Genomic DNA, 25,060 nt, shown 5'->3' on the forward strand with positions numbered 1-25,060 from the left:
TGCGCAATGATCAGAATGGAATAGAACGACTTGAATTAAACTGCTGCTTGTTACGTATTAAATCAGAGGATGGACTTGTTCAAAATTGGGTTTCAATTTAGCTCAGCTCCGGCAGGTAGATAGACGAAGTTCATAATTCAATGCATGTGCTCATTTCAGATGCATTTTTATATTGTCCTTGGCACAATGATCTTTGAAAGAATGCTTTAGTGACATTATCTGGCTTTAATGGTTTAAACAAAAAATGATCCGTTTATTTGGGGTTTTTTTTATGTCGTCTACAGATAAACGTTTCATGATCATTTGTGTGCTAAAATACATTTATCACTTTAAAAAACGCAAGGAGGCAAAGCAAAATGTAATCTCAATGGTAGTTACTGTGATTTTATTTTTTTATTTCACTGTTGTTTCCCCCATAGTTATGGGGTAGAATCCGATTTGTCTAATAACGTAACAATATCGTTTTCGGGAAGTGTCTTTCTAAAGACTGGCGAGCCCCGTGATTGTTTTGATCATTAATAAAATGACACAGAACAAATCCCCAAGTAAGCGGCAAAAAATGGGCTGGAGGGTGGGTGGGGGGAGCTTTTTCCCCGGGTGATATTTTTCCATTTTCGCTGGTCCTAGAGGGGCCAAAGTATCCTTTTTGCGCCTAAATGAGTGACTCACTGAATAACTCGCTGACTCAATGTACGCCCGGCAGTGATATCGTATATATGATTATCTCGTAACGCCGATGATTGGGCTGAATCCGACCCATTTATGTAGAAGAGGCTGTCAATGAATAGCAATTTGAAATCAATGGGACAGATTTTTGTGAACACTGGAGCTCAATTATTTGTGCTTGCTTTGTCTTATTTTCTTAGGAAAAGAAATCACCGGCACCTTATAACCGCTCCATACCATATACCCCGCTTTTACCATTAAAATGAAGGATTTGGTTAAGAATAAAAAAACTTTCCGTAAATATAATGCCACAATTAACATGACATATAACAATTAAAATAAATTAACCAGTGGCCTTCGTAAAACCCGGTTCATACTTCATGTGAATGCTAATACGAAGCGAATTTGACGTCATGAAACATTCGCTGAGTGGAAATATGTTCAACTTTTACGAATTTGCAGCGCGAATACTTGCCACGACGTCACAAATTCGCGATCGCTTTCGCTTTCGCGCAGAGTATGAACCGGGCTTAAGAGTGCAGTTTCGTGCACATTTAGGTAATTTCCTTTTATGATGTTGACAATTTGCTGAAAAAATATGTTTTGCTGATTATATATCAAAAAGAAAATGATTTATGGCCTCTACTAATATAGATAACGAGATTTGATCGTGTTTAAATGTTGTTAGGTTCTCTTTTCCAAGATGAAGACATGCCACTAATCTGTCAAGGCTATTTATAGTGTGAGCATGCATGTCGCCTCATTATGACATCTTGATAACTGTTTATGCGTCGCATGCGTTTTTCAGCCTATGCAAGTTAACATGTTAACGCCCATTCAAACAAAACCCATAATTAATTCTAAACAAATTTTAATAAAACAATATGATGTGTTTTAATTACAGCCTGAAATCTTACTTTACTGCTCCTAGAGTTTTGTTTTTCTGATTGTACAATAGTAAATGTGTTTTTGTGTTTGTTCATGTTGTAATATGTTTTTGGCTTTGTCATATTTTTGGTGTATTTTAAATTATTGTATGTACAACGGTGTACACATATTTTCAATCGTACACTGGATAGGCCTAACCAACTTTCACGTAATTTTGAGCATGACATGAAAATAAAGAAATCTAATCTCATCTAAAATTAGTGGAAGAATTATTTCCCCAAAAGGTAAGAATTTTCACAATGACCACCATACCACCACAATCCTCAGCTTAGCCGGCAAGTTCCAGCTTGATGAGCCAGGATTGTCGAGGTGTTTTGCAAGCAGCCAGTTTCATCACGTTCGCATTGCCATCCTCCCGGTAAATCTTCAAGACGTTCCGTTTGCTTTGCTAACTTGTCCTTTCATAATAATTATTGGTACCAAATTATTATGAAATACCTTACTGGACTGTTAGTGAATGACAGTCTAAAGCATCCTAATAATCATGGCACCTGATGTGCCGTCATTTTCAAGAAAAGTGGTATTTTTGTATCAATTTCGAATGCTGGTCGGCCGACCAGCGTTGGAAAAAACCTGGCTTTTTTCAAATACTGCCCCAAATTACCATTATTTCGTTAGGTTGCATTTGTTTGCAATCGATTACACACCTATGAATAGGTTCAAGCCAGCTAGACTGTTTCTCCAACCTTACAATTCCCTGACGTCTATAAATTGCTCTGTTTCATCTTAAGTGGGGTCCGGGAACCACACTTCAGGAACATGGCTGTTTTTCTTGGTTTTTCCAGCATCTACGAACACAAAACTTCAAACAAGTCAGTGTAACAATATTTCCTATTCTAAATCCATCCATTTTTGAAAATTACAGCACTAAAGCAAATGTATATTCCCTTTAATGAAGTCCGATTCCGTTTTTCTAGCGGCACCATCTTTGCCGACGACGAAGGACCACACCCTTTAGGAGATCTGACCGGAGTGTCTTCCAAGCCTCAACGTTAATGACTTCCAGGTTGTCATCGTCGTGGTAAATCTCGAAGACGTTGCTCGTAGGATTAATGGGGTCTAGCATGACGGGACTGACAGATAAATCAAAAGAAATAGAGTGATGGAAAGGGGTTACAAAATGTAGGTAGTAAGCATTTGACGACCAATTTGATATATTAAACCTTGCCCTTTTTCTGGTGGGGGGGGGGGGTATTTATCTTCAACTTGTGGCAATAATCAAAGGAAGTGTGTGCTTTCATGCCTGAATAGATCCTGATCCTCAATGTAGGAATCGACTTTTTAGGCTGATGTGGGTTGGGTAGCTGGGTTGGGTTGGGTTGGGTTGGGTTTGCTTTTGCATTCAATAGGGGACGTTGAACAAAAGACGGCAATAGGGTCCACAATTCCCGAAGCTTCCACGATTGACGATCGTATACAAAATATATGGGAGGTCTTCCTAAAAAGTTACTGTACAAACACAAACGGGGATCCACGATTGAAGCCGGGTGTTTATACACTGGGTTGGGCTGGGTTGGGTTGGGTTGGGCTGTGTTGTGTTGTGTTGTGTTGTGTTGTGTTGTGTTGGGTTGGGTTGGGTTGGGTTGGGTTGGGTTGGGTTGGGTTAGGCTGGATTCAGGTGGGTTTGGGTTTGTGTGGAGTTGACTTTGGTGGTTTCGGTTGGATTGCTTTGCGCTTGGTTGGGTTGTTTTACTCACCGAGTGGTGTACAGTTTATCAATCACCTGGTTAGCAAATGCCTTGCTGTAACGTCCCTTCCAGTAGGTCCGTATCCCTCGTAGTGATGTCAGCATGAGGAGAACACTTTTAAGCCCCAGGGCCAAACTGAATCTCTTCTGTTTCCCGCCCCGTTGCCATCGGAAGATTGTGATCAACTCTAGCGGGTAGGAGTGGTGGAGATTCCCAGGAAGTTTCTTGTGCGCCCAGTACTTCACCAAACGTATGAGCTCCTTCACACATCCATCTTGGTCCTGGATGAACTCTAACTGACTCTTTACGAATGAGACTGAATAAAATTTTCTGTCCCACCAGCTTTCAGCCAGCATAGTCTGAAAAAGGTCCAATTTGCCTGTGGGCGAATGCACAATATAATTTCTTGCTTTATAGTTTTCCCTCACTACAGTTTTTCCTAGATACCAATGTATTTTTATTTTTCAAAACACACCCCATGGTCCCTTTGACCTTTTGTTTTACAGCTTTGGTAAAATTGGAGATAAATACAAATAAAATACGTTCGAAATACTCCTCAATTCCTCTTCTGTTCATCAATAATCTGTAAAAGTCGCAACGGTGAAACGGTGGGCACATTCCCAACTAAATTGGCCTATATCCCAGGGGTTGAAAGTTACTAGCTTTGTTGCCTATTATCGTATAGGAGGACCGACGATATTGCTTGTTCTGCATTAACGTCAAAAGATAAAATTGGTGGAGAAATTAGGGTATAACGCAACTAGCGAGTGTTGTTATAGCATACCATTACTCCCCACACCTTCTAACCGCGACAAAAAGAACATCTATCGTGAAGGTTGCCACAACCAACCGACATTTTTTTTTTAATGCAGACGTAGGATGGGAGTGCTATCGCCAGCTTACCGACAAAAGGCGATTGCTAAAACAAAGAGACTAGCGTGCATCTTTGTCTTGACCTACCTTTTTTATCGTCAGGAACGTTTTTGGCCGTTGGAAGGAGGTCGACATCAAGCCATTCGCGATCCACTCTGATCGAAAACTGCACGGAGAAATTGGTTGTCCTGAAACTCCTGCTGCGTTCCCCGATTTCGATCTCCAGCTCTCTCTTCAAATCCGTAAGAATCGTTTTTAACTGCTGTTGGTAATTGTGCAGGCCCACCTCCTTGACAGGTTTCAGTTGGGGTGGGCAGATGAAGGCGACTAAATCGATGTCCGAGAAATCTTTAACCATGGTTCCCTTTCCAAGCGACCCACCCTGGAATTCAAAATGAAAGTACGCAAAGAATTCGATTTCGAATATTTCTCGTTGTATTGCTCGTTGCAATGACAGGTATAGGATACAATTGTCAATACAAAAAGTTTGTGAACTATTTACACTTGGCACGAACTCTTGAGCCGTTTACCAAGCTTTACAATTTCCGAGACGTCAATCCTACATAGGCCTTCCACTGTTCTGTATGCAAATCATTGGAAGAAGCGTCACGACAACGTCCACCACTTCGCGGTGGGTATCTTTAGTTAATTCAATGAGTCTGAGGAAAACCAACCTTAACAATTTTGCTGACATCGAACACGACCTTATCCGTGGAGCAAATTTTCTGGATAGTTTTGACGACTTCATTCACAGCTTTACTGCAGGTATCGTCGAATAACGTTGTACCCTTTTGGATATTTTCTTGGTACCACGACTCTAATTCCCTTGGAGGCAAACACCACGGGGGCTCCTGCATGTCCGCCGATGCCATGTTGTTGTGGCGACGTGGCTACCCGAGATGAGTTCATGAAAAAAAATCAAAGTTCACTGATTCTTGCGTGTCAACTATATCAGATCGATAGAGGCTAGATTAGTTATACTGCAGAATATGCAAACATGGACTTTTTGTAGGTACTATTTACCTCATACTAATTATAATTATTCTGTGGTTCTACTTGGGTACCCAGCTATAAGCACAGAACATTGGCCCAATATTGGTTCTAGGTTAGTATTGGGCGGTGTTGGGCACATATTGGATGAAAATATGAGTCGCATTGCCTGTGCCGGTATTGCCAAAAATAAGCCCAATATTGGCCCAACATTGGTGTGAACGTATCGACTCCTCGAAACCGAACATTGTATTAACGAGTATATCTGGTATCGCTCCTCAATCCACGTCATTTCATGACCTCGAGGTCCGTGGTGAATCTGAGTCAGGTAATTGTTTATAAATATCTACAAAATCCACAGATTTTAGGATAAATATAAACTATTATTCACATCTTTGTGGATTTAAAAATATATATATATCCTTCAATTTTTGCACAGCAGTACCTCCCTTTTACCTTATGTACATAAGCTGGTACATTTTTGAAGTACAGGACATTGCAAATTATATCAGCAGAATCCAAATTCATGTATCAGAACAACTTTATCTTTTTCCCTGTGGTTCAGCTTATGACAGTGAAATGTTGACAGTTAACAAGCTGTCATATTTAACCAGATGACTAGGACCAAAGATTTTGCTAGGAAGTAAGGCCAACTAAAAAAAGTCTGCGGTTTCTGGTATGCGCGCGCGTCGCCGTAGCCATGCGCATCGGGAAAATGAAAAAGTTTTTTTTCAATGAAAGATGATGTCTCAAAACCGCCAAACTCACTGGTTTGACTGGAATCCTGCTGCTGCACAATTTTAACGTGTTTTTAGATGGGGTTATGATCGAGAATAAGCTTTATGTGGCCTCTCTGTACTCCCATATATTTGCACTAAGTTTAGTCGGGCACCATTTGCAGTCATCAGCCAACATTTGAGGCAAAAAAGTCAGGTAAAAAAAAAAAAAAGCCTCGTCGCCGCACCACTTTTTAGACAAGCTCTATGCCAGAAACCGGAAACTTTTTTGGGGGCCTAATCAATGTGTTTGACCCTCGTAAATGCATAGGCCTATATGATCACCATGTCATGAGACTGTAAACTGGGCAATCATGCCTTCACTTGTTGCAGATCCCACTGTACAGATACAGCCACAACCGAGCCAGCACAGACATTAAGTGCCTATATTGGGATATAATCTTGGCAAACAGTGGGCCAATCTCGGAAGCCAAACCTAGTAGTCAGAACTGGGCTACTATTTTAGCCCGATATTGCCTAATACCCGTCATCATCCTTCGGCTGCGGAGCAGGCGACTATAGGCTTTATTCCATGTTACTGTGAACATGGGCAAGTGTTGCGATTTGGTCTGGTCGCAGCTTGCCATCACTATCTCCGAGCAAGCAATGAATAAGTAGGTATGATGTGCGTTGTCTTCCTGGTCTCTTCCTCCCCTAGGGTTGTGTATAAAGAACATAAGCTTTTGCAGGTTGATAGTCTGGCATGTGGAGTATGTGCCCAAGGAACTTTAACTGCCGAGTTCTTGCACGCTCCACAAGAGGGTTCGGAGTTAGTCATAGTGTAGATGGTGGCATTGGGAACATGCATGGTCAGTACGCTTTATGCTCAGCATGATATAATAGCAGGAGGTGGCAAAAGCATTTATTTTGCTTTCCATGTCTTTGGATATTCCCCATGTCTCACAACCATAAAAGAACTGTGATGCATGTTGTGTTGAACAACTTCATTTTGTTGAACTTCATTTTGTCCATATGGACCTCATGCGCGCTTTGCTCATAGGCAAAAAAATGTTCCTACATTGACTACAATGGCAATAATATGGCAAAGCATTGGCCGAACATTAGTGACCAACATTTTACCCAGGATTACCCAATATTAACCAATATTGGCCCACGTACGTTTGCTCATTTGCATAAAACTTGTCCTTTTATTGGCAAAAATGGCAATTTCAGCTAAAATTGGCAATGACCGATAAAACCACTGCTTCCCAATAAAGGACCAATTTTATGCCAGTGATAAAAGCGTACGCGGGGTCAAAACTGGATAATATTGGGCCAAGCCATGTTGTGCCCAATATATGGGCCCTATGTGTCTGTGCTAGCTGGGTTTGTACAAAAACGTGATAAAAAGTATAATGCGAACGAAACAATATATATCTGCTGGGAACGGCAACAGACAGGCAGCAGGCTTTTCATAAAAAGAAATGTATTATTGACTTTGTCCACAAGCGTGTTTTTGTTCCCACTGATTCAGATACATGCGCTTTAATTCAGTCGCATTCGATAGTTTACCATAACACAAACATCTGATCTTACCATACTCCCTCCGCAAAATGTATCCAAAATTCGTCGGAAACAACTATTGTCTGCGAATAAGGAACAGGAATCAGACTGCTTTACGTTTTCCTGCTATGAATAACGACGTTCACCAAATGGTAATGGCAGCTCATGCATTACATGTAAATGCAGGTAGTACCCTTGCAGCTACATATTTATTAGTATACAATGGCTCCCACTAAAAATAAAAATGGTTAACGTTTAATGAACGAGTGGCTAACGGACAAGACGGGAATTCCCCGGATGAGAAATCGCGGTACTGAATCACAAGGGCCAGATGTAGTGGGTTTTTTGTGCTGCATGGGTAAAGTACATTGTGAGCAATAGTTATACAGTCGCGACGCCACATTACAAATAGCAACGCAAGCCTGATGACTCCCCGACCCCGAGTATAAATATTGTTCCTTGCACGGCGCGTTTCAATTGATTGCAAATAAAAGTATCAAGGACCCTCAGTTGCAACGGGAATATGGTTGCCACAAATACTAGTGAGGCTGCAGACAATATCCGCGTTCAGCTGGTTTATTATACGGAACATTTATCTGAATTACAAGTCGAACGGCAAACGAGAGTACGAAAAGCATCAGACACCTGAGCGAACACAATGGAAAATGATACATGTCGATGAGAGAACTTTGATCTTAGTATTCCCAGGCTATTAAGAGAGGGCGCACTTAACAATTACTTGGCTACTACAGGTCTATTGCAGCTTCAGTGGCGCATCCCGCCGGATTTTTTTTCGGGGAGGACTATTTTGACGTTGGTGGCACCACTAACCCCCTATTATACTACTCGAAAATAGGCCACATACATATCACCAAGGTCAAATCGTAGGACTAGAACAAAAATATAAAAAAATCCCCCAAAACACAAATTGACAACCTGGGGGGGGGGGGGGCGCTCAAGCCCCCCGAGTGCCCCCCCCCCCTTGGGTGCGCCACTGTGTAGCTTTATTTCGAGCTTGATTATTGAACAAGCTAATAAGGAGGAATCGAAAACATGAGGCGGGGAGTTAAGTCGAACTTATGGGTGGGGGCGTAAGCTGCAATAGATCATAGATGAAAAATACAGCTTATATATCAGGAGAGGCTAGGTCCATGTAAATATTTTGCTGTTGTCGGTCATGTTTTGCTCCTGTCAGCGCTACACTTTGATTATTACATTTTACACACTATTATACCCCAACCGTGTGCAAATCATGCGCTTGCGCTGTTGAAGTTTAGTTACCACAAAGACTTTGAACATTGAATAAACCAGATTTTGTCACGCTTGTTTTATTTTTCCCTCAACACAAACTCTTTTTTTACCAATGTAATGGCACTTTATCGTGTCTTGTTTATTGAAGTCGCTAATTCGCACTCTGAATCAATTGAATTACGTGTGTGTTATTTTAACGTTTTGCGGAGATGTTGCAACTGGTGAAGAGTGTTTTCCTTGCCACTGACAATCTGTCACTGTACCTACCGCAGCAGCGGGCCAAGACTCAGACCATTTTAACTGCAGGAACTGTACAGCCTGGATTCGAACCGGTGGCCAAACTTTTCAGATGCCTGATGTTTGATTGAGTCTCCAAACTCTATTGAAAAGTGGAAATTTGTGAGATAAACAGGTTTGGTAAGAACTGGGAGCATTATGATAATGCATTATGCACATGTATTGGAAAATTTATGTGGGCCTAAGGATAACATTTCCTTCAATGTAACTGTATTTTTTTACGTGAGGATAGGCCTACCAATCCACATTATTAAATAATTTTCAAAAAGAGCGCCAATGTTCACCAGAAATAAAGTATGAGAAATAATTGACTACATTTATTCCGAATCAGAGCACAATAAGTATCAATCAGTCCTCTTCAAAGCACGAATCTCTGTGTGAACACTAACCCAACGATGACTTCCATGGGGTATCAATTGTAGCATGTGCGAGTTCGGATCAAAAAGTTGCGTCAAATGGTCCATATTTTTTTTACAGCAGACTTGCATTTTCTAAATACCTATTGCATACATCCCTTCCAAATATAGCTTCAGTTGGCTTCCATGCATTGCTGCATCCTCATCACCTCACTCTCAAAGCACTGGCGGTATATACTATTGTTTTCAACTCCGATTGCAATGCTTTGGCAATGTTGTATTTTGTAATTATTTTTCAGTGCTTTAGAGGTGTCATGAAACCAATTCGTAGTATAAGCCAATTCGTAATTTTGCCATGGGAACATAAGGGGCACTGGCGAAGCAAATACGGGTTGAGGTGGCTCTAGTTGGCGCCCTTTTCATTTAAAAAAAATGTCCACTTAAACTTGAGGAAATATGTCCTAATTTCTTGAATCATTCTGGTTTATCACATGACTCAACATTGCAATAGCCAGTAAGGAAGACCTCTGTGCTGTCTAAACATGCTACAATAACAGTAAAGAGATCCAAATTTAGAAGGAAAACACCTAAATTTACCAAATTCCACCATTCTCTATATGCCCACACTGTGAAAACTCTGTGTTCACATTGTTATGACACTATGAATTTGTTCCAAATTCACAGTGTCACACACAGAGAACACAGTGTGACCACAGTGTGACCACTGAATGGTATACACCGTCTGGACACTATGTGAACACACTGTGTTCACACTGTCATGACACTATGAATTTGTTCCAAATTCACAGTGTCGCACACAGAGAACACAGTGTGATCACAGTGGACCACTGAGTGGTATACACTGTATGGACACTATGTGAACACACTGTGTTCACACTGTCATGACACTATGAATTTGTTCCAAATTCACAGTGTCGCACACATAGAACACAGTGTGATCACAGTGTGACCACACATGGTATACACCGTATGGACACTATGTGAACACACTGTGTTCACACTGTCATGACACTATGAATTTGTTCCAAATTCACAGTGTCGCACACAGAGAACACAGTGTGATCACAGTGTGATCACTGAGTGGTATACACCGTATGGACACTATGTGAACACACTGTGTTCACACTGTCATGACACTATGAATTTGTTCCAAATTCACAGTGTCGCACACAGAGAACACAGTGTGACCACTGAGTGGTATACACCGTATGGACACTATGTGAACACACTGTGTTCACACAGAAGTTCCACCCTGTGGTGACTGGGGGAATTTTCCTAAGGGAAAAGATGCACAATATATACGCCATCACACATGTGCAGGTAATATGCGACAGGTTTTTCCCAAGACATTATGTGAATTTAAAATGGCTATTTCGCACGTGGAAATTATTTTACTCTACTTTAATTTTTTTTTAAATTGCTATTTCACAACTGCATAAATATATATATCGTCACCGACACCACGAAGTAACACTCTACCGTGTTAAAGCATATTTTTTTTCGATTTTCAGTTTTTTGGATTTTTAAACATTATTCATCAAGGCCTACCATTGCACGAAGTTTCAAAGCTTCAAGAGCTTTACTTTAATAATTACGCTAAGTATCCATGGCAACTTTTGCGCAAAAGTGACAATTTTCGTTTTCACGAAGTAACACTCAAGTTCCATTTTCCATTGCAATGCATGGCGCGCACTCTGCTCATAAGTGAGCAAAAACGTTTTCACGAAGTAACACTCTTCTTGTAACAAGTTGTACGAGCGCGCGCGCGCTGACCTGAAGTTGCACTTTCCTCGTGTTAAATACATTGAAGAGTGTTACTTCGTGAAAACGAAAATTTACAGTTTCGCAGCTTTTTCGTTTTCACGAACTAACACTCATCTTTTTTCTCTTATTTCTTGTTTATTTAATACACAAACGAGTGAAAAACCAGCAGATTTAATAAATTCAATTCATCAAGTGTCCACAACGAGAAACCCAACTGAAAATACTCTGTCGTTTTGACGCAAAGTGTTGTTTTAGAAGGCGTTCAACTTTAGTTGCCGTTTTCTCCGATTGCTAGTTTTTACTGGTATGTACTTTTTACTGGTATGGGTGTTACTTCGTGGTGTCGGTGACGATATATAATAAACATGAATTAATATTACTTACTATGTGCCATAATATATTTAAAAAATACACCTATAACAATGAGTCAAGATACATCACCATAACAGCTAACAAACCCTGTCCGCCATTTTGGTTGCATGTCTTATATTACCTGCTCCTTGTTGCACTATCGGAACTCCCACTTAATGCATAGTAACCTCCTTAAACAATTACAAACAGGACTGTACACGCTCAATAAGCTCAGAACGTTCAATTCAATTCAATTCAAATTGTTTAAACTCGTCGGTGTCGGAAAGGGACTTCTCTGTGCTTGGGTTTGCAGACTGTGGCGATAACGTTGGTGGTGATCCAGGATCGCTCACTGATTTTGTCGTTTTCTTTCGTCCAGGAGGCATGATTTCTTACCAAACAGTCCCAAAGCTTGAGTATGTCCTTATTGACAATTGGTGTGATATCTATGTATGCATAGGCTAGGATAACGAAAATACTAAGGCTTTTTACACGGAGACCCCAAAAGCTCGTGTCTCACTTTGTTGCCATCACAAAATGTGTCGGCTTTACGTTCCATAGGCATCCTTAATATGTGAAGAATTGACCTCATCCCCTGAACATTTTTTATTTTATTTCAGTATTTTGTCAGATTTTGATGACTTTCCCACTGAAATTTCCTTTCGTGAATCAGTCAGCCACAATAATTTATCTCTGAAGGGGTATCTAATTCATGTGTCCCATATGCAGTCTCATACTCAAAATGTCTGATCTTAACTTGCTTACTCCCAGAAATGTATCCAAAATTCGCCGGTGACAACTGTTGTCTGCGATCTAGAAACACGGATCCGAATGCTTCCTGCTATGAATAACGCCACGTTCGCCTAGATGTTATTATGTCAGCTCATAACATAGGCAGCTAGCAATATCTTGCAGCTGCACGTTTATTAGTATACAATGGCTCCCACTAAAAATTACTGAACGGGTGACTGAAGTACTGAATCACAAAAGGCCACTAGATGTAAATTATTTATGTGCCGCGCGGCTAAGTGTAGGCTACATGGTGAGAAATAGCAATAATACAGTCTCGACACAACAGCGTATTTACACAAATAGTCTGGGAAGCCTTATTATAGAGCTTATTACTCCCTGAGTATTATTGGAATCCCTTGCATGCAAGGCGCGCCTTCCCCTTCAACCCATCCCCTACCTATACAAAGGCCAAGTGTTCGGAGAATAAAAAAAAACCTGTCTGCATTTCAGCATTGTTTTGCTGATGAAACTCCAACCCCCCCCACCCCCCCCCCCCCCCCCCCAAAAAATACAAATTTCCTGGATCTGACCTACCTACCAGTATGTTGTTTACGGATACGAATTTATATGCAGGAACCCACAGCATTAGGCCGATAGGAAGAATTGCTAGTAGAGTGTATCAAGTATCATGAAACAAACGCCTTTCCCCCCACGGTTTAACCTTACTCTGATATGTAATTATCATCAAATACATGTACAGCTATACTTTTTGACCCATATAATACTGGAAAAAGTTAGTTACCTTTTTTATGTAAAATGTCCGCGCCCTGTAATGAAGATATATATGCAGATGGCTTGAAGTGCACTAATTCATTCACATCCCAGGCTGTATTCGTTGAAGAGAAGATTTAAATCATGAGAGGATCCAAGTCGTGAGTCAACCGTGGTCGTCTTTCTTAGGGTGTTTTGTTTTTGGTAATTCTCACACGATATGTTCATTCACGGAAGTATCATGCAGTTTGTACAGACGCACGCTATGCTAGTACAGTGTCGCCTTGTCGATTCGGGTAATTCCCTATGACTAAACTGTTGCTCAATACTGCAGGCTTTCGCCATATGCTGATCAGTAGAGCGACATTGTATGGTGGCCCTGAAGGGACATCACATATTGCAAACGTGTGCGCATACGTATGCGATGTCGCGAAATTTATCGCGAATATGTGCGCACACGTATGCGATGTCGCGAAATTTATCGCGAATATATGCGCACACGTATGCGATGTCGTGAAATTAATCGCGAATATGTGCGCACACGTATACGATGTCGTGAAACAATTCGCGAATATGTGCGCACACGTATGCGAATTTGTTTGCAATGTCGTGAATTTTATTGCATACCTTGTCGCATACCTTTCAGTAAAATTCCTAATGAACTGGGGAGTTGTAGCAGCTAGTCTGGAATCTAGACGTACTGTTAGATATAAATAGGGTCTGACTAATAAACCTTCGCGCGCACGCTGTTCCTCGTGCAATCGTTACTACTAGTACTGTCGAGCGCAAACTTGCTACTTGCGCAAGTTTGAAATAAAATTCACGACATTGCAAACAAATTCGCATACGTGTGGTCATATATTCGCGATAAATTTCGCGACATCGCATACGTGTGCGCACATATTCGCGATAAATTTTGCGACATCGCATACGTGTGCGCACACATTCGCGATAAATTTCGCGACATCGCATACGTATGCGCACACGTTTGCGATATGCGATGTCCCTTCAGGGCCACCATAACATTGTCACCTTGTTGAACCGGGTAATTCCCAATGACTCAACTGTTGCTCAATACTGCGGATTTTCTACATAACTATGCTAATCATCAGAGCTACATTGTCGCCTTGTTGAATACTCTGCATTCAGGTTCACGGACACCATAGTAGAAATAAAAACTTGTTACGTGTGCGCAATAATCAAAATGGAATAGAACGACTTGAATTAAACTGCTGCTTGTTACGTATTAAATCAGAGGATGGACTTGTTCAAATTGGGTTTCAATTTAGCTCAGCTCCGGCAGGTAGATAGACGAAGTTCATAATTCAATGCATGTGCTCATTTCAGATGCATTTTTTATATTGTCCTTGGCACAATGATCTTTGAAAGAATGCTTTAGTGACATTATCTGGCTTTAATGGTTTAAACGAAAAATGATCAGTTTATTTGGGTTTTTTTATGTCGTCTACAGATAAACGTATCATGATCATTTGTGTGCTAAAATACATTTATCACTTTAAAAAACGCAAGGAGGCAAAGCAAAATGTAATCTCAATGGTAGTTACTGTGATTTTTGTTTTGTTTTTATTTCACTGTTGTTTCCCCCATGGTTATGGGGTAGAATCCGATTTGTGTAATAACGTTACAATATCGTTTTCGGGAAGTGTCTTTCTAAAGACTGGCGAGCCCCGTGATTGTTTTGATCATTAATAAAATGACACAGAACAAATCCCCAAGTAAGCGGCAATGAATGGGCTGGAGGGTGGGGGGGGGGGAGCTTTTTCCCCGGGTGATATTTTTCCATTTTCGCTGGTCCTAGAGGGGCCAAAGTATCCTTTTTGCGCCTAAATGAGTGACTCACTGAATAACTCGCTGACTCAATGTACGCCCGGCAGTGATATCGTATATATGATTATCTCGTAACGCCGATGATTGGGCTGAATCCGACCCATTTATGTAGAAGAGGCTGTCAATGAAAAGCCATTTGAAATAAATGGGACAGAATTTTGTGAACACTGGAGCTCAATTATTTGTACTTGCTTTGTCTTATTTTCTTAGGAAAATAAATCACCGGCACCTTATAACCGCTCCATACCATACCCCGCTTTTACCATTAAAACGAAGGATTTGGTTAAGAATAAAAAAAACTTTCCGTAAATGTAATGCCACAATTAACATGACAGATAACAATTAAAATAAATTAACCAGTGGCCTTCGTAAAACCCGGTTCATACTTCATGCGAATGCAAATACGAAGCGAATTTGACGTCATGAAACATTCGCTGAGTTGAAATATGTTCAACTTTTACGAATTCGCAGCGCCAATACTTGCTACAACGTCACAAATTCGCGTTCGCTTTCGCTTTCGCGCAGAGTATGAACCGGGCTTAAGAGTGCAGTTTAGGTCATTTCCTTTTATGTTTAGGTCATTTCCTTATATGATGTTGACAACTTGCTGGTAAAAAAAATAAGTGGATTGTTTAATAAAAAGAAAATGATTTCTGGCCTCTACTAATATAGCTAACGAGATTTGATCGTGTTTAAGTGTTGTTAGGTTCTCTTTTCCAAGATGAAGACATGCCACTAATCTGTCAAGGCTATTTATAGTGTGAGCATGCATGTCGCCTCATTATGACATCTTGATAACTGTTTATGCGTCGCATGCGTTTTTCAGCCTATGCAAGTTAACATGTTAACGCCCATTCAAACAAAACCCATAATTAATTCTAAACAAATTTTAATAAAACAATATGATGTGTTTTAATTACAGCCTGAAATCCTACTTTACTGCTCCTAGAGTTTTTTTTTCTGATTGTACAATAGTAAATGTGTTTTTGTGTTTGTTCATGTTGTAATATGTTTTTGGCTTTGTCATATTTTTGGTGTATTTTAAATTATTGTATGTACAACGGTGTACACATATTTTCAATTGTACACTGGATAGGCCTAATCAACTTTCACGTAATTTTGAGCATGACATGAAAATAAAGAAATCTAATCTAATCTTTAATTAGTGGAAGAATTATTTTCCCAAAAGGTAAGAATTTTCACAATCACCACCATACCACCACAATCCTCAGCTTAGCCGGCAAGTTCCAGCTTGATGAGCCAGGATTGTCGATGGCGATACTAGGTGTTTTGCAAGCAGCCAGTTTCATCACGTTCGCATTGCCATCCTCCCGGTAAATCTTCAAGACGTTCCGTTTGCTTTGCTAACTTGTCCTTACATAATAATTATTGGTACCAAATTATTATGAAATACCTTACTGGACTGTTAGTGAATGACAGTCTAAAGCATCCTGAATAATCATGGCACCTGATGTGCCGTCATTTTCAAGAAAAGTAGTATTTTTGTATCAATTTCGAATGCTGGTCGGCCGACCAGCGTTGGAAAAAACCTGGCTTTTTTCAAATACTGCCCCAAATTACCATTATTTCGTTAGGTTGCATTTGTTTGCAATCGATTACACACCTATGAATAGGTTCAAGCCAGCTAGACGGTTTCTCCAACCTTACAATTCCCTGACGTCTATAAATTGCTCTGTTTCATCTTAAGTGGGGTCAGGGAACCAGACTTCAGGAACATGGTTGTTTTTCTTGGTTTTTCCATCATCTACGAACACAAAACTTCAAACAAGTCAGTGTAACAATATTTCCTATTCTAAATCCATCCATTTCTGACAATTACAGCACTAAAGCAAATGTATATTCCCTTTAATGAAGTCCGATTCCGTTTTTCTAGCGGCACCATCTTTGCCGACGACGAAGGACCACACCCTTTAGGAGATCTGACCGGAGTGTCTTCCAAGCAGCAGCGTTAATGACTTCCAAGTTGTCATCGTTGTGGTAAATCTCGAAGACGTTGCTCGTAGGATTAATGGGGTCTAGCATGACGGGACTGACAGATTAATCAAAAGAAATAAAGTGATGAAAAGGGGTTACAAAGTGTAGGTAGTAAGCATTTGACGACCAATTTGATATATTAAACCTTGCCCTTTTTCTGGTGGGGGGGGGGTATTTATCTTCAACTTGTGGCAATAATCAAAGGAAGTGTGTGCTTTCATGCCTGAATAGATCCTGATCCTCAATGTAGGAATCGACTTTCTAGGCTGATGTGGGTTGGGTAGCTGGTTTGGGTAGGGTTTGCTTTTGCATTCAATAGGGGACGTTGAACAAAAGATGGCAATAGGGTCCACAATTCCCGAAGTTTCCACGATTGACGATCGTATACAAAACATATTGGAGGTTTTCCTAAAAAGTTACTGTACAAACACAAACGGGGATCCACAATTGAAGCCGGGTGTTTATACACTGGGTTGGGCTGGATTCAGGTGGGTTTGGGTTTGTGTGGAGTTGACTTTGGTGGGTTCGGTTGGATTGCTTTGCGCTTGGTTGGGTTGTTTTACTCACCGAGTGGTGTACAGTTTATCGATCACCTGGTTAGCAAATGCCTTGCTGTAATGTCCCTTCCAGTAGGTCCGTATCCCTCGTAGTGTTGTCAGCATGAGGAGAACACTTTTAAGCCCCATGGCCAAACTGAAGCTCTTCTGTTTCCCGCCCCGTTGCCATCGGAAGATTGTGATCAACTCTAGCGGGTAGGAGTGGTGGAGATTCCCAGGAAGTTTCTTGTGCGCCCAGTACTTCACCAAACGTATGAGCTCCTTCACACATCCATCTTGGCCCTGGATGAACTCTAACTGACTCTTTACGAATGAGACTGAATAAAACTTTCTGTCCCACCAGCTTTCAGCCAGCATAGTCCGAAAAAGGGCCGATTTGCCTGTGGGCGAATGCACAATATAATTTCTTGCTTTATAGTTTTCCCTAACTACAGTTTTTCCTAACTACCAAATCATTTTCATTTTTCAAAACACATCCCATGGTCCCTTTGACCTTTTGTTTTACAACTTTGGTAAAATTGGAGATAAATACAAATAAAATACGTTCGAAATACTCTTCAATTCCTCTTCTTTTCATCAATCTGTAAAAGTCGCTACGGCGAAACGGTGGGCACATTTCCAACTACATTGGCCTATATCCCAGGGGTTGAAAGTTACTGGCTTTGTTGCCTATTATCGTATAGGAAGACCGATGATATTGCTTGTTCTGCATTAACGTCAAAAAATATAATTGGTGGAGAAATTAGGGTATAACGCATGTAGCGAGTGTTGTTATAACGTACCATTAGGCCAAAAAAAAAAAGTCTCCGGTTTCTGGTATGCGCGCGCGTCGCGGTAGCCATGCGCGTCGGCAAAATGAAAACATTTTTTTTTCAATGAAAGATGATGTCTCAAAACCGCCAAACTCACTGGTTTGACTGGAATCCTGCTGCCACACAGTTTTAACGTGTTTTTAAATGGGGTTATGATCGAGAATAAGCTTTATGTGGCCTTTCTGAACTCCCATTATATTTGCACTAAGTTAGTCGGGCACCATTTGCAGTCATCAGCCGACATTTGAAGCAAAAAAAAGCTGGTTAAAAAAAAAAAAGCCGCGTCGCCGCACCACTTTTTGGGCAAGCTCCATACCAGAAACCGGAGACTTTTTTTTTTTTTGGCCTTACTCCCCACACCTTCTAACCGCGACAAAAAGAACATCTATCGTAAAGGTTGCCACAACCAATCGACACATTTTTTTGTTTAAAGGGAATGTACATCATTGGCTTTTGCTGTAATTTTCAGAAATAAACTATTTTTGGGGTTGGTATAATATATCAAATACTGTTACACTGACGTGTTTGAAGGTTTGTGTTCGAAAATGCTGGAAAAATCAAGAAAAAAACAAAAATGTTCAAGTACTCTGGTTCCTTGACTCCACTAAAGATAAAATGGATCAATTTATAGATGCCTGAAAATTGTAAGGTAAGGGAACCAGTCTAGCTGGACTGCACCCGTTCATGAACATGTAACCAATAGCAAACAAAATTTGGACTGAAACAAGGGTAAAGTGGGAGCAGTAGTTGAAAAATAGTTAGGTTTTCCAACGGTGGTCGGCCGACCACCGTTGGAAATGTGTACAAAAAAATCATTTTCTTGAAAATGACTTCACACCAGGTGCCATAATTTTATAAGATTCTTTAGACTGTTATTTACCAACATCCTAGTAAGGTATTTCGTAAAACTTGGTAGTTTTATTTTTCGATGTTTGCAAATGTTGTATATTCCCTTTAAATGCAGACGTAGGATGACACTGCTTTCGCCAGCTCACCGACAAGGCGATTGCGTGCATCTTTGTCTTGACCTACCTGCTTTATCGTCGGGAACGTTTTTGGCCGTTGGAAGAAGGTCGACATCAAGCCATTTGCTATCCACTTTGATGGAAAACTGCACGGAGAAATTGGTTGTCTTGATGCGTCCCCCGATTTCGATCTCCAGCTCTCTCTTCAAATCCGTAAGAATTGTTTTTAACTGCTGTTTGTAATTGTGTAGGCCCATCTCGGTGACAGGTTTCAGTTGGGGTGGGCAGATGAAGGCGACTAAATCGATGTCCGAGAAATCTTTAACCATGGTTCCCTTTCCAAGCGACCCACCCTGGAATTCAAAATGAAAGTACGCAAAGAATTCGATTTCGAATATTTCTCGTTGTATTGCTCGTTGCAATGACAGGTATAGGATACAATTGTCAATACAAAAAAATTGTGAACTATTTACACTTGGCACGAACTCTTGAGCCGTTTACCAAGCTTTACAATTTCCGAGACGTCAATCCTACATAGGCCTTCCACTGTTCTGTATGCAAATCATTTGAAGAAGCGTCACGACAACGTCCACCACTTCGAGGTGGGTATCTTTAGTTAATTCAATGAGTCTGAGGAAAACCAACCTTAACAATTTCGCTGACATCGAACACGACCTTATCCGTGGAGCAAATTTTCTGGATAGTTTTGACGACTTCATTTACAGCTTTACTGCAGGTATCGTCGAATAACGTTGTACCCTTTTGGATATTTTCTTGGTACCACGACTCTAATTCCCTTGGAGGCAAACACCACGGGGGCTCCTGCATGTCCGCCGATGCCATGTTGATGTGGCGACGTGACTACCCGAGATGAGTTCATGAAAAAAAAAATCAAAGTTCACTGATTCTTGCGTGTCAACTATATCAGATCGATAGAGGCTAGATTAGTTATACTGCAGAATATGCAAACATGGACTTTTTGTAGGTACTATTTACCTCATACTAATTATAATTATTCTGTGGTTCTACTTGGGTACCCAGCTATAAGCACAGAACATTGGCCCAATATTGGTTCTAGGTTAGTATTGGGCGGTATTGGGCACATATTGGATGAAAATATGAGTCGCATTGCCTGTGCCGGTATTGCCAAAAATAAGCCCAATATTGGCCCAACATTGGTGTGAACGTATCGACTCCTCGAAACCGAACATTGTATTAACGAGTATATCTGGTATCGCTCCTCAATCCACGTCATTTCATGACCTCGAGGTCCGTGGTGAATCTGAGTCAGGTAATTGTTTATAAATATCTACAAAATCCACAGATTTTAGGATACCAAGAAAATATAAACTATTATTTACATCTTTGTGGATTTAAAAATATATATATCCTTCAATTTTTGCACAGCAGTACCTCCCTTTTACCTTATGTACATAAGCTGGTACATTTTTTGTACAGGACATTGCAAATTATATCAGCAGAATCCAAATTCATGTATCAGAACAACTTTATCTTTGTCCCTGTGGTTCAGCTTATGACTCACAGTGAAATGTTGACAGTTAACAAGCTGTCATATTTAACCAGATGACTAGGACCAAAGATTTTGCTAGGAAGTAAGGTCAACAAAAAAAGTCTCCGGTTTCTGGTATGCGCGCGCGTAGCCGTAGCCATGCGCATCGGGAAAATGAAAAAGTTTTTTTTTCAATGAAAGATGATGTCTCAAAACCGCCAAACTCACTGGTTTGACTGGAATCCTGCTGCTGCACAATTTTAACGTGTTTTTAGATGGGGTTATGATCGAGAATAAGCTTTATGTGGCCTCTCTGGACTCCCATATATTTGCACTAAGTTTAGTCAGGCACCATTTGCAGTCATCAGCCGACATTTGAAGCAAAAAAAGCTAGTTAAAAAAAAGCCGCGTCGCCGCACCACTTTTTGGGCAAGCGCCATACCAGAAACCGGGGGCCTAATCAATGTATTCGACCCTTGTAAATGCATATTATGATTACCATGTCATGAGACTGTAAACTGGGCAATCATGCCTTCGCTTGTTGCAGATCCCACTGTAAAGATACAGCCACAACTGAGCCAGCACAAACATTAAGTGCCTATATTGGGATATAATCTTGGCAAAACAGTGGGCCAATCTCGGAAGCCAAACCTAGTAGTCAGAACTGGGCTACTTTTAGCCCAATATTGCCTAATACCCGTCATCATCCTTCGGCTGCGGAGCAGGCGACTATAAGCTTTTTTCCATGTTACTGTGAACATGGGCAAGTGTTACGATTTGGTCTGGTCACAGCATGCCATCACTATCTCCGAGCAAGCAATGAATAAGTAGGTATGATGTGCGTTGTCTTTCTGCATGGCCTCTTCCTCCCCTAGGGTTGTGTATAAAGAACATAAGCTTTTTGCAGGTTGATAGTCTGGCATGTGGAGTATGTGCCCAAGGAATTTTAAGCTGCCGAGTTCTTGCACGCTCCACAAGAGGGTTCGGAGTTAGTCATAGTGTAGATGGTGGCATTGGGAACATGCATGGTCAGTACGCTTGATGCTCAGCATGAAGTAATAGCAGGAGGTGGCAGAAGCATTTATTTTGCTTTCCATGTCTTTGGATATTACCCATGTCTCACAACCATAAAGGAACTGTGATGCATGTTGTGTTGAACAACTTCATTTTGTTGAACTTCATTTTGCCCATATTGACCTCATGCGCGCTTTGCTCATACTAGGCCTATAGGCAAAAAAAATGGTCCTACATTGTCTACAATGGCAATAATATGGCAAAGCATTGGCCGAACATTAGTGACCAACATTTTACCCAGGATTACCCAATATTAACCAATATTGGCCCACGTACGTTTGTTCATTTGCATAAAACTTGTCCTTTTATTGGCAAAAATGGCAATTTCAGCTAAAATTGGCAATGACCGATAAAACCACTGCTTCCCAATAAAGGACCAATTTTGTGCCAGTGATAAAAGCGTACGCGGGGTCAAAACTGGATAATATTGGGCCAAGCCATGTTGTGCCCAATATATGGGCCCTATGTGTCTGTGCTAGCTGGGTTTGTACAAAAACGTGATAAAAAGTATAATGCGAACGAAACAATACATATCTGCTGGGAACGGCAACAGACAGGCAGCAGGCTTTTCATAAAAAGAAATGTATTATTGACTTTGTCCACAAACGTGTTTTTGTTCCCACTGATTCAGATACATGCGCTTTAATTCAGTCGCATTCGATAGTTTACCATAACACAAACATCTGATCTTACCATACTCCCTCCGCAAAATGTATCCAAAATTCGTCGGAAACAACTATTGTCTGCGAATAAGGAACAGGAATCAGACTGCTTTACGTTTTCCTGCTATGAATAACGACGTTCACCAAATGGTAATGGCGGCTCATGCATTACATGTAAATGCAGGTAGTACCCTTGCAGCTATTTATTTATTAATATACAATGGCTCCCACTAAAAATAACAATGGTTAATGTTTAATAAACGAGTGGCTAACGGACAAGACGGGAATTCCCCGCATGAGAAATCACGGTACTGAATCACAATTAGGGCCAGATGAAGTGGGTTTTTTTTGTGCTGCATGGGTAAAGTACATTGTGAGCAATAGTTATAATACAGTCCTAATGACTCCCCGACCCCGAGTATAAATATTGTTCCTTGCACGGCGCGTTTCAATTGATTGCAAATAAAAGTATCAACGGGAATATGGTTGCTACAAATACCAGTGAGGCTGCAAACAATATCCGCTTTCAGCTGGTTTATTATACGGAACATTTATCTGAATTACAAGTCGAACGGCAAACGAGAGTACGAAAAGCATCAGACACCTGAGCGAACACAATGGAAAATGATACATTTGATCTTAGTATTCCCATTCCCAGAGGACGCACTTAACAATTACTTGGCTACTACAGGTCCATTGCAGCTTCAGTGGCGCATCCCGCCGGATTTTTTTTGGGGAGGACTATTTTGACGTTGGTGGCACCACTAACCCCCTATTATACTTCTCGAAAATAGGCCACATACATATCACCAAGGTCAAATCGTAGGACTAAAAAAAAAAAAAAAAACCAAACAAACAAACAAAACCCACAGATTGACAACATGGGGGGGGGGGCGCTTAAGCCTCCCGAGTGCCCCCCCCCCCCCCCCCCCCTCGGAGTGCGCCTTTCGAGCTTGATGATTGAACAAGCTAATAAGGAGGAATCGAAAACATGAGGCGGGGAGTTAAGTTGAGCTTATGGGTGGGGGCGTAAGCTGCAATAGATCATAGATGAAAAATACAGCTTATATCAGGAGAGGCCATTTTGCTGTTGTCAGTCATGTTTTGCTCCATGTCAGCGCTATATACACTTTGATTATTTTCCTTCTTACACACTATTATACCCCAACCGTGTGCAAATCATGCGCTTGCGCTGTTGAAGTTTAGTTACCACAAAGACTTTGAACATTGAATAAACCAGATTTTGTCAAGCTTGTTTTATTTTTCCCTCAACACAAACTCTTTTTCTTACCAATGTAATGGCACTTTATCGTGTCTTGTTTATTGAAGTCGCTAATTCGCACTCTGAATCAATTGAATTACGTGTGTGTTATTTTAACGTTTTGCGGAGATGTTGCAACTGGTGAAGAGTGTTTTTTTGCCGCTGACAACCTGTCGCTGTACCTACAGCAGCAGCGGGCCAAGACTCAGACCATTTTAACTGCAGGAACTGTACAGCCTGGATTTCAACCGGTGGCCAAACTTTTAAGATGCCTGATGTTTAATTGAGTCTCCAAACTGTATTGGAAAGTGGAAATTTGTGAGATAAACAGGTTTGGTAAGAACTGAGCATTATGATAATGCATTATGCACCTGTATTGGAAAATTTATGTGGGCCTAAGGATACCATTTCCTTCAATGTAATTGTATTTTTTTACGTGAGGATAGGCCTACCAAACAACAATATTAAATAATTTTAAAAAAGAGCGCCAATGTTCACCAGAAATAAAGTATGAGAAATAATTGACTACATTTATTCCGAACCAGAGCACAATAAGTATCAATCAGTCCTCTCCAAAGCATGAATCTCTCTGTGAACACTAACCCAACGATAACTTCCATGGGGTATCAATTGTGACATGTGCGAGTTCGGATCAAAAAGTTGTGTCAAATGGTCCATATTTTTTTACAGCAGACTTTTCTAAAATACCTCTTGCATACATCCCTTCAAAATAGCGTATGTTGGCTTCCATGCATTGCTGCATCCTCATCACCTAACTCTCAAAGCACTGGCGGTATACTATTGTTTTCAACTCCGATTGCAATGCTTTGGCAATGTCGTATTTTGTAATTATTTGTCAGTGCTTTAGAGGTGTCATGAAACCAATTCGTAGTAAAAACCAATTCGTAATATTGCCATGGAAACATAAGGGGCACTGGCGAAGCAGATGCGGGGAGAGGTGACCCTAGTTGGCGGGCTTTTCATTTAAAAAATGTCCCGACACAAACTTGAGGAGATTTGTCCTAATTTCTTGAATCATTCTGGTTTATCACATGACTCAACATTGCAATAGCCAGTAAGGAAGACCTCTGTGCTGTCTAAACATGCTACAATAACAGTAAAGAGATCCAAATTTAGAAGAAAAACACCTACATTTACCAAATTCCAACATTCCGCCTCACAAAGTGCCTGATAGCAAACTTGAAGCAAACTTAAATACACATTCAAAGGCAATATCATCAATGTGTTACCGTCTCTAACAATTTGTGAGTGTCCAAGTATCTGTTGATTCACGTCCTCCAGTGAAACATTTTTTCAGAACTGTTTCATGTTCAAATCTATGGGATTGCAAAAAAAACATGTACCCTTTAATTTGTTCAGGAAGACTAT

The 25,060-nt window shown here is 40.7% G+C and overlaps 2 protein-coding genes across 2 annotated transcripts; both read right to left on the reverse strand.

Annotated features, from left to right (window-relative positions):
* Positions 1-2,463: 2,463 nt before the first annotated feature.
* On the reverse strand, positions 2,464-5,060 carry LOC119746322 (2'-5'-oligoadenylate synthase 3-like). Its single transcript, XM_038223204.1, has 4 exons — positions 4,850-5,060; positions 4,263-4,557; positions 3,312-3,681; positions 2,464-2,687 (listed from the first exon to the last, which is right to left on the reverse strand). The coding sequence occupies exons 1-4, from the start codon at positions 5,045-5,047 to the stop codon at positions 2,528-2,530; spliced, it is 1,023 nt and encodes a 340-aa protein (XP_038079132.1). The 5' UTR covers positions 5,048-5,060; the 3' UTR covers positions 2,464-2,527.
* Positions 5,061-16,664: 11,604 nt separating this feature from the next.
* LOC119718888 (2'-5'-oligoadenylate synthase 2-like) lies at positions 16,665-17,758 on the reverse strand. The gene is made up of 2 exons (XM_038188313.1): positions 17,398-17,758; positions 16,665-16,885 (listed from the first exon to the last, which is right to left on the reverse strand). The coding sequence occupies exons 1-2, from the start codon at positions 17,742-17,744 to the stop codon at positions 16,726-16,728; spliced, it is 507 nt and encodes a 168-aa protein (XP_038044241.1). The 5' UTR covers positions 17,745-17,758; the 3' UTR covers positions 16,665-16,725.
* Positions 17,759-25,060: the final 7,302 nt, after the last annotated feature.

The sequence above is a fragment of the Patiria miniata genome, unplaced genomic scaffold (genome assembly GCF_015706575.1).
Source record: "Patiria miniata isolate m_02_andy unplaced genomic scaffold, ASM1570657v1 HiC_scaffold_7, whole genome shotgun sequence".
Taxonomy (NCBI): Eukaryota; Metazoa; Echinodermata; class Asteroidea; order Valvatida; family Asterinidae; genus Patiria; species Patiria miniata.

What these genes read in the sequence shown, in the direction of transcription:
- LOC119746322 (XM_038223204.1), bottom strand. Translation starts at nt 5,047, where the DNA reads ATGGCATCGGCGGACATGCAGGAGCCCCCGTGGTGTTTGCCTCCAAGG. An exon ending in CGTTCCTGACGATAAAAAAG is followed by an intron (nt 3,682 to 4,262) that starts GTAGGTCAAGAC and finishes ATTCGCCCACAG; the next exon opens with GCAAATTGGACCTTTTTCAG. An exon ending in GATAAACTGTACACCACTCG is followed by an intron (nt 2,688 to 3,311) that starts GTGAGTAAAACA and finishes TTTATCTGTCAG; the next exon opens with TCCCGTCATGCTAGACCCCA.
- LOC119718888 (XM_038188313.1), bottom strand. Translation starts at nt 17,744, where the DNA reads ATGCTGGCTGAAAGCTGGTGGGACAGAAAGTTTTATTCAGTCTCATTC. An exon ending in GATAAACTGTACACCACTCG is followed by an intron (nt 16,886 to 17,397) that starts GTGAGTAAAACA and finishes TTAATCTGTCAG; the next exon opens with TCCCGTCATGCTAGACCCCA.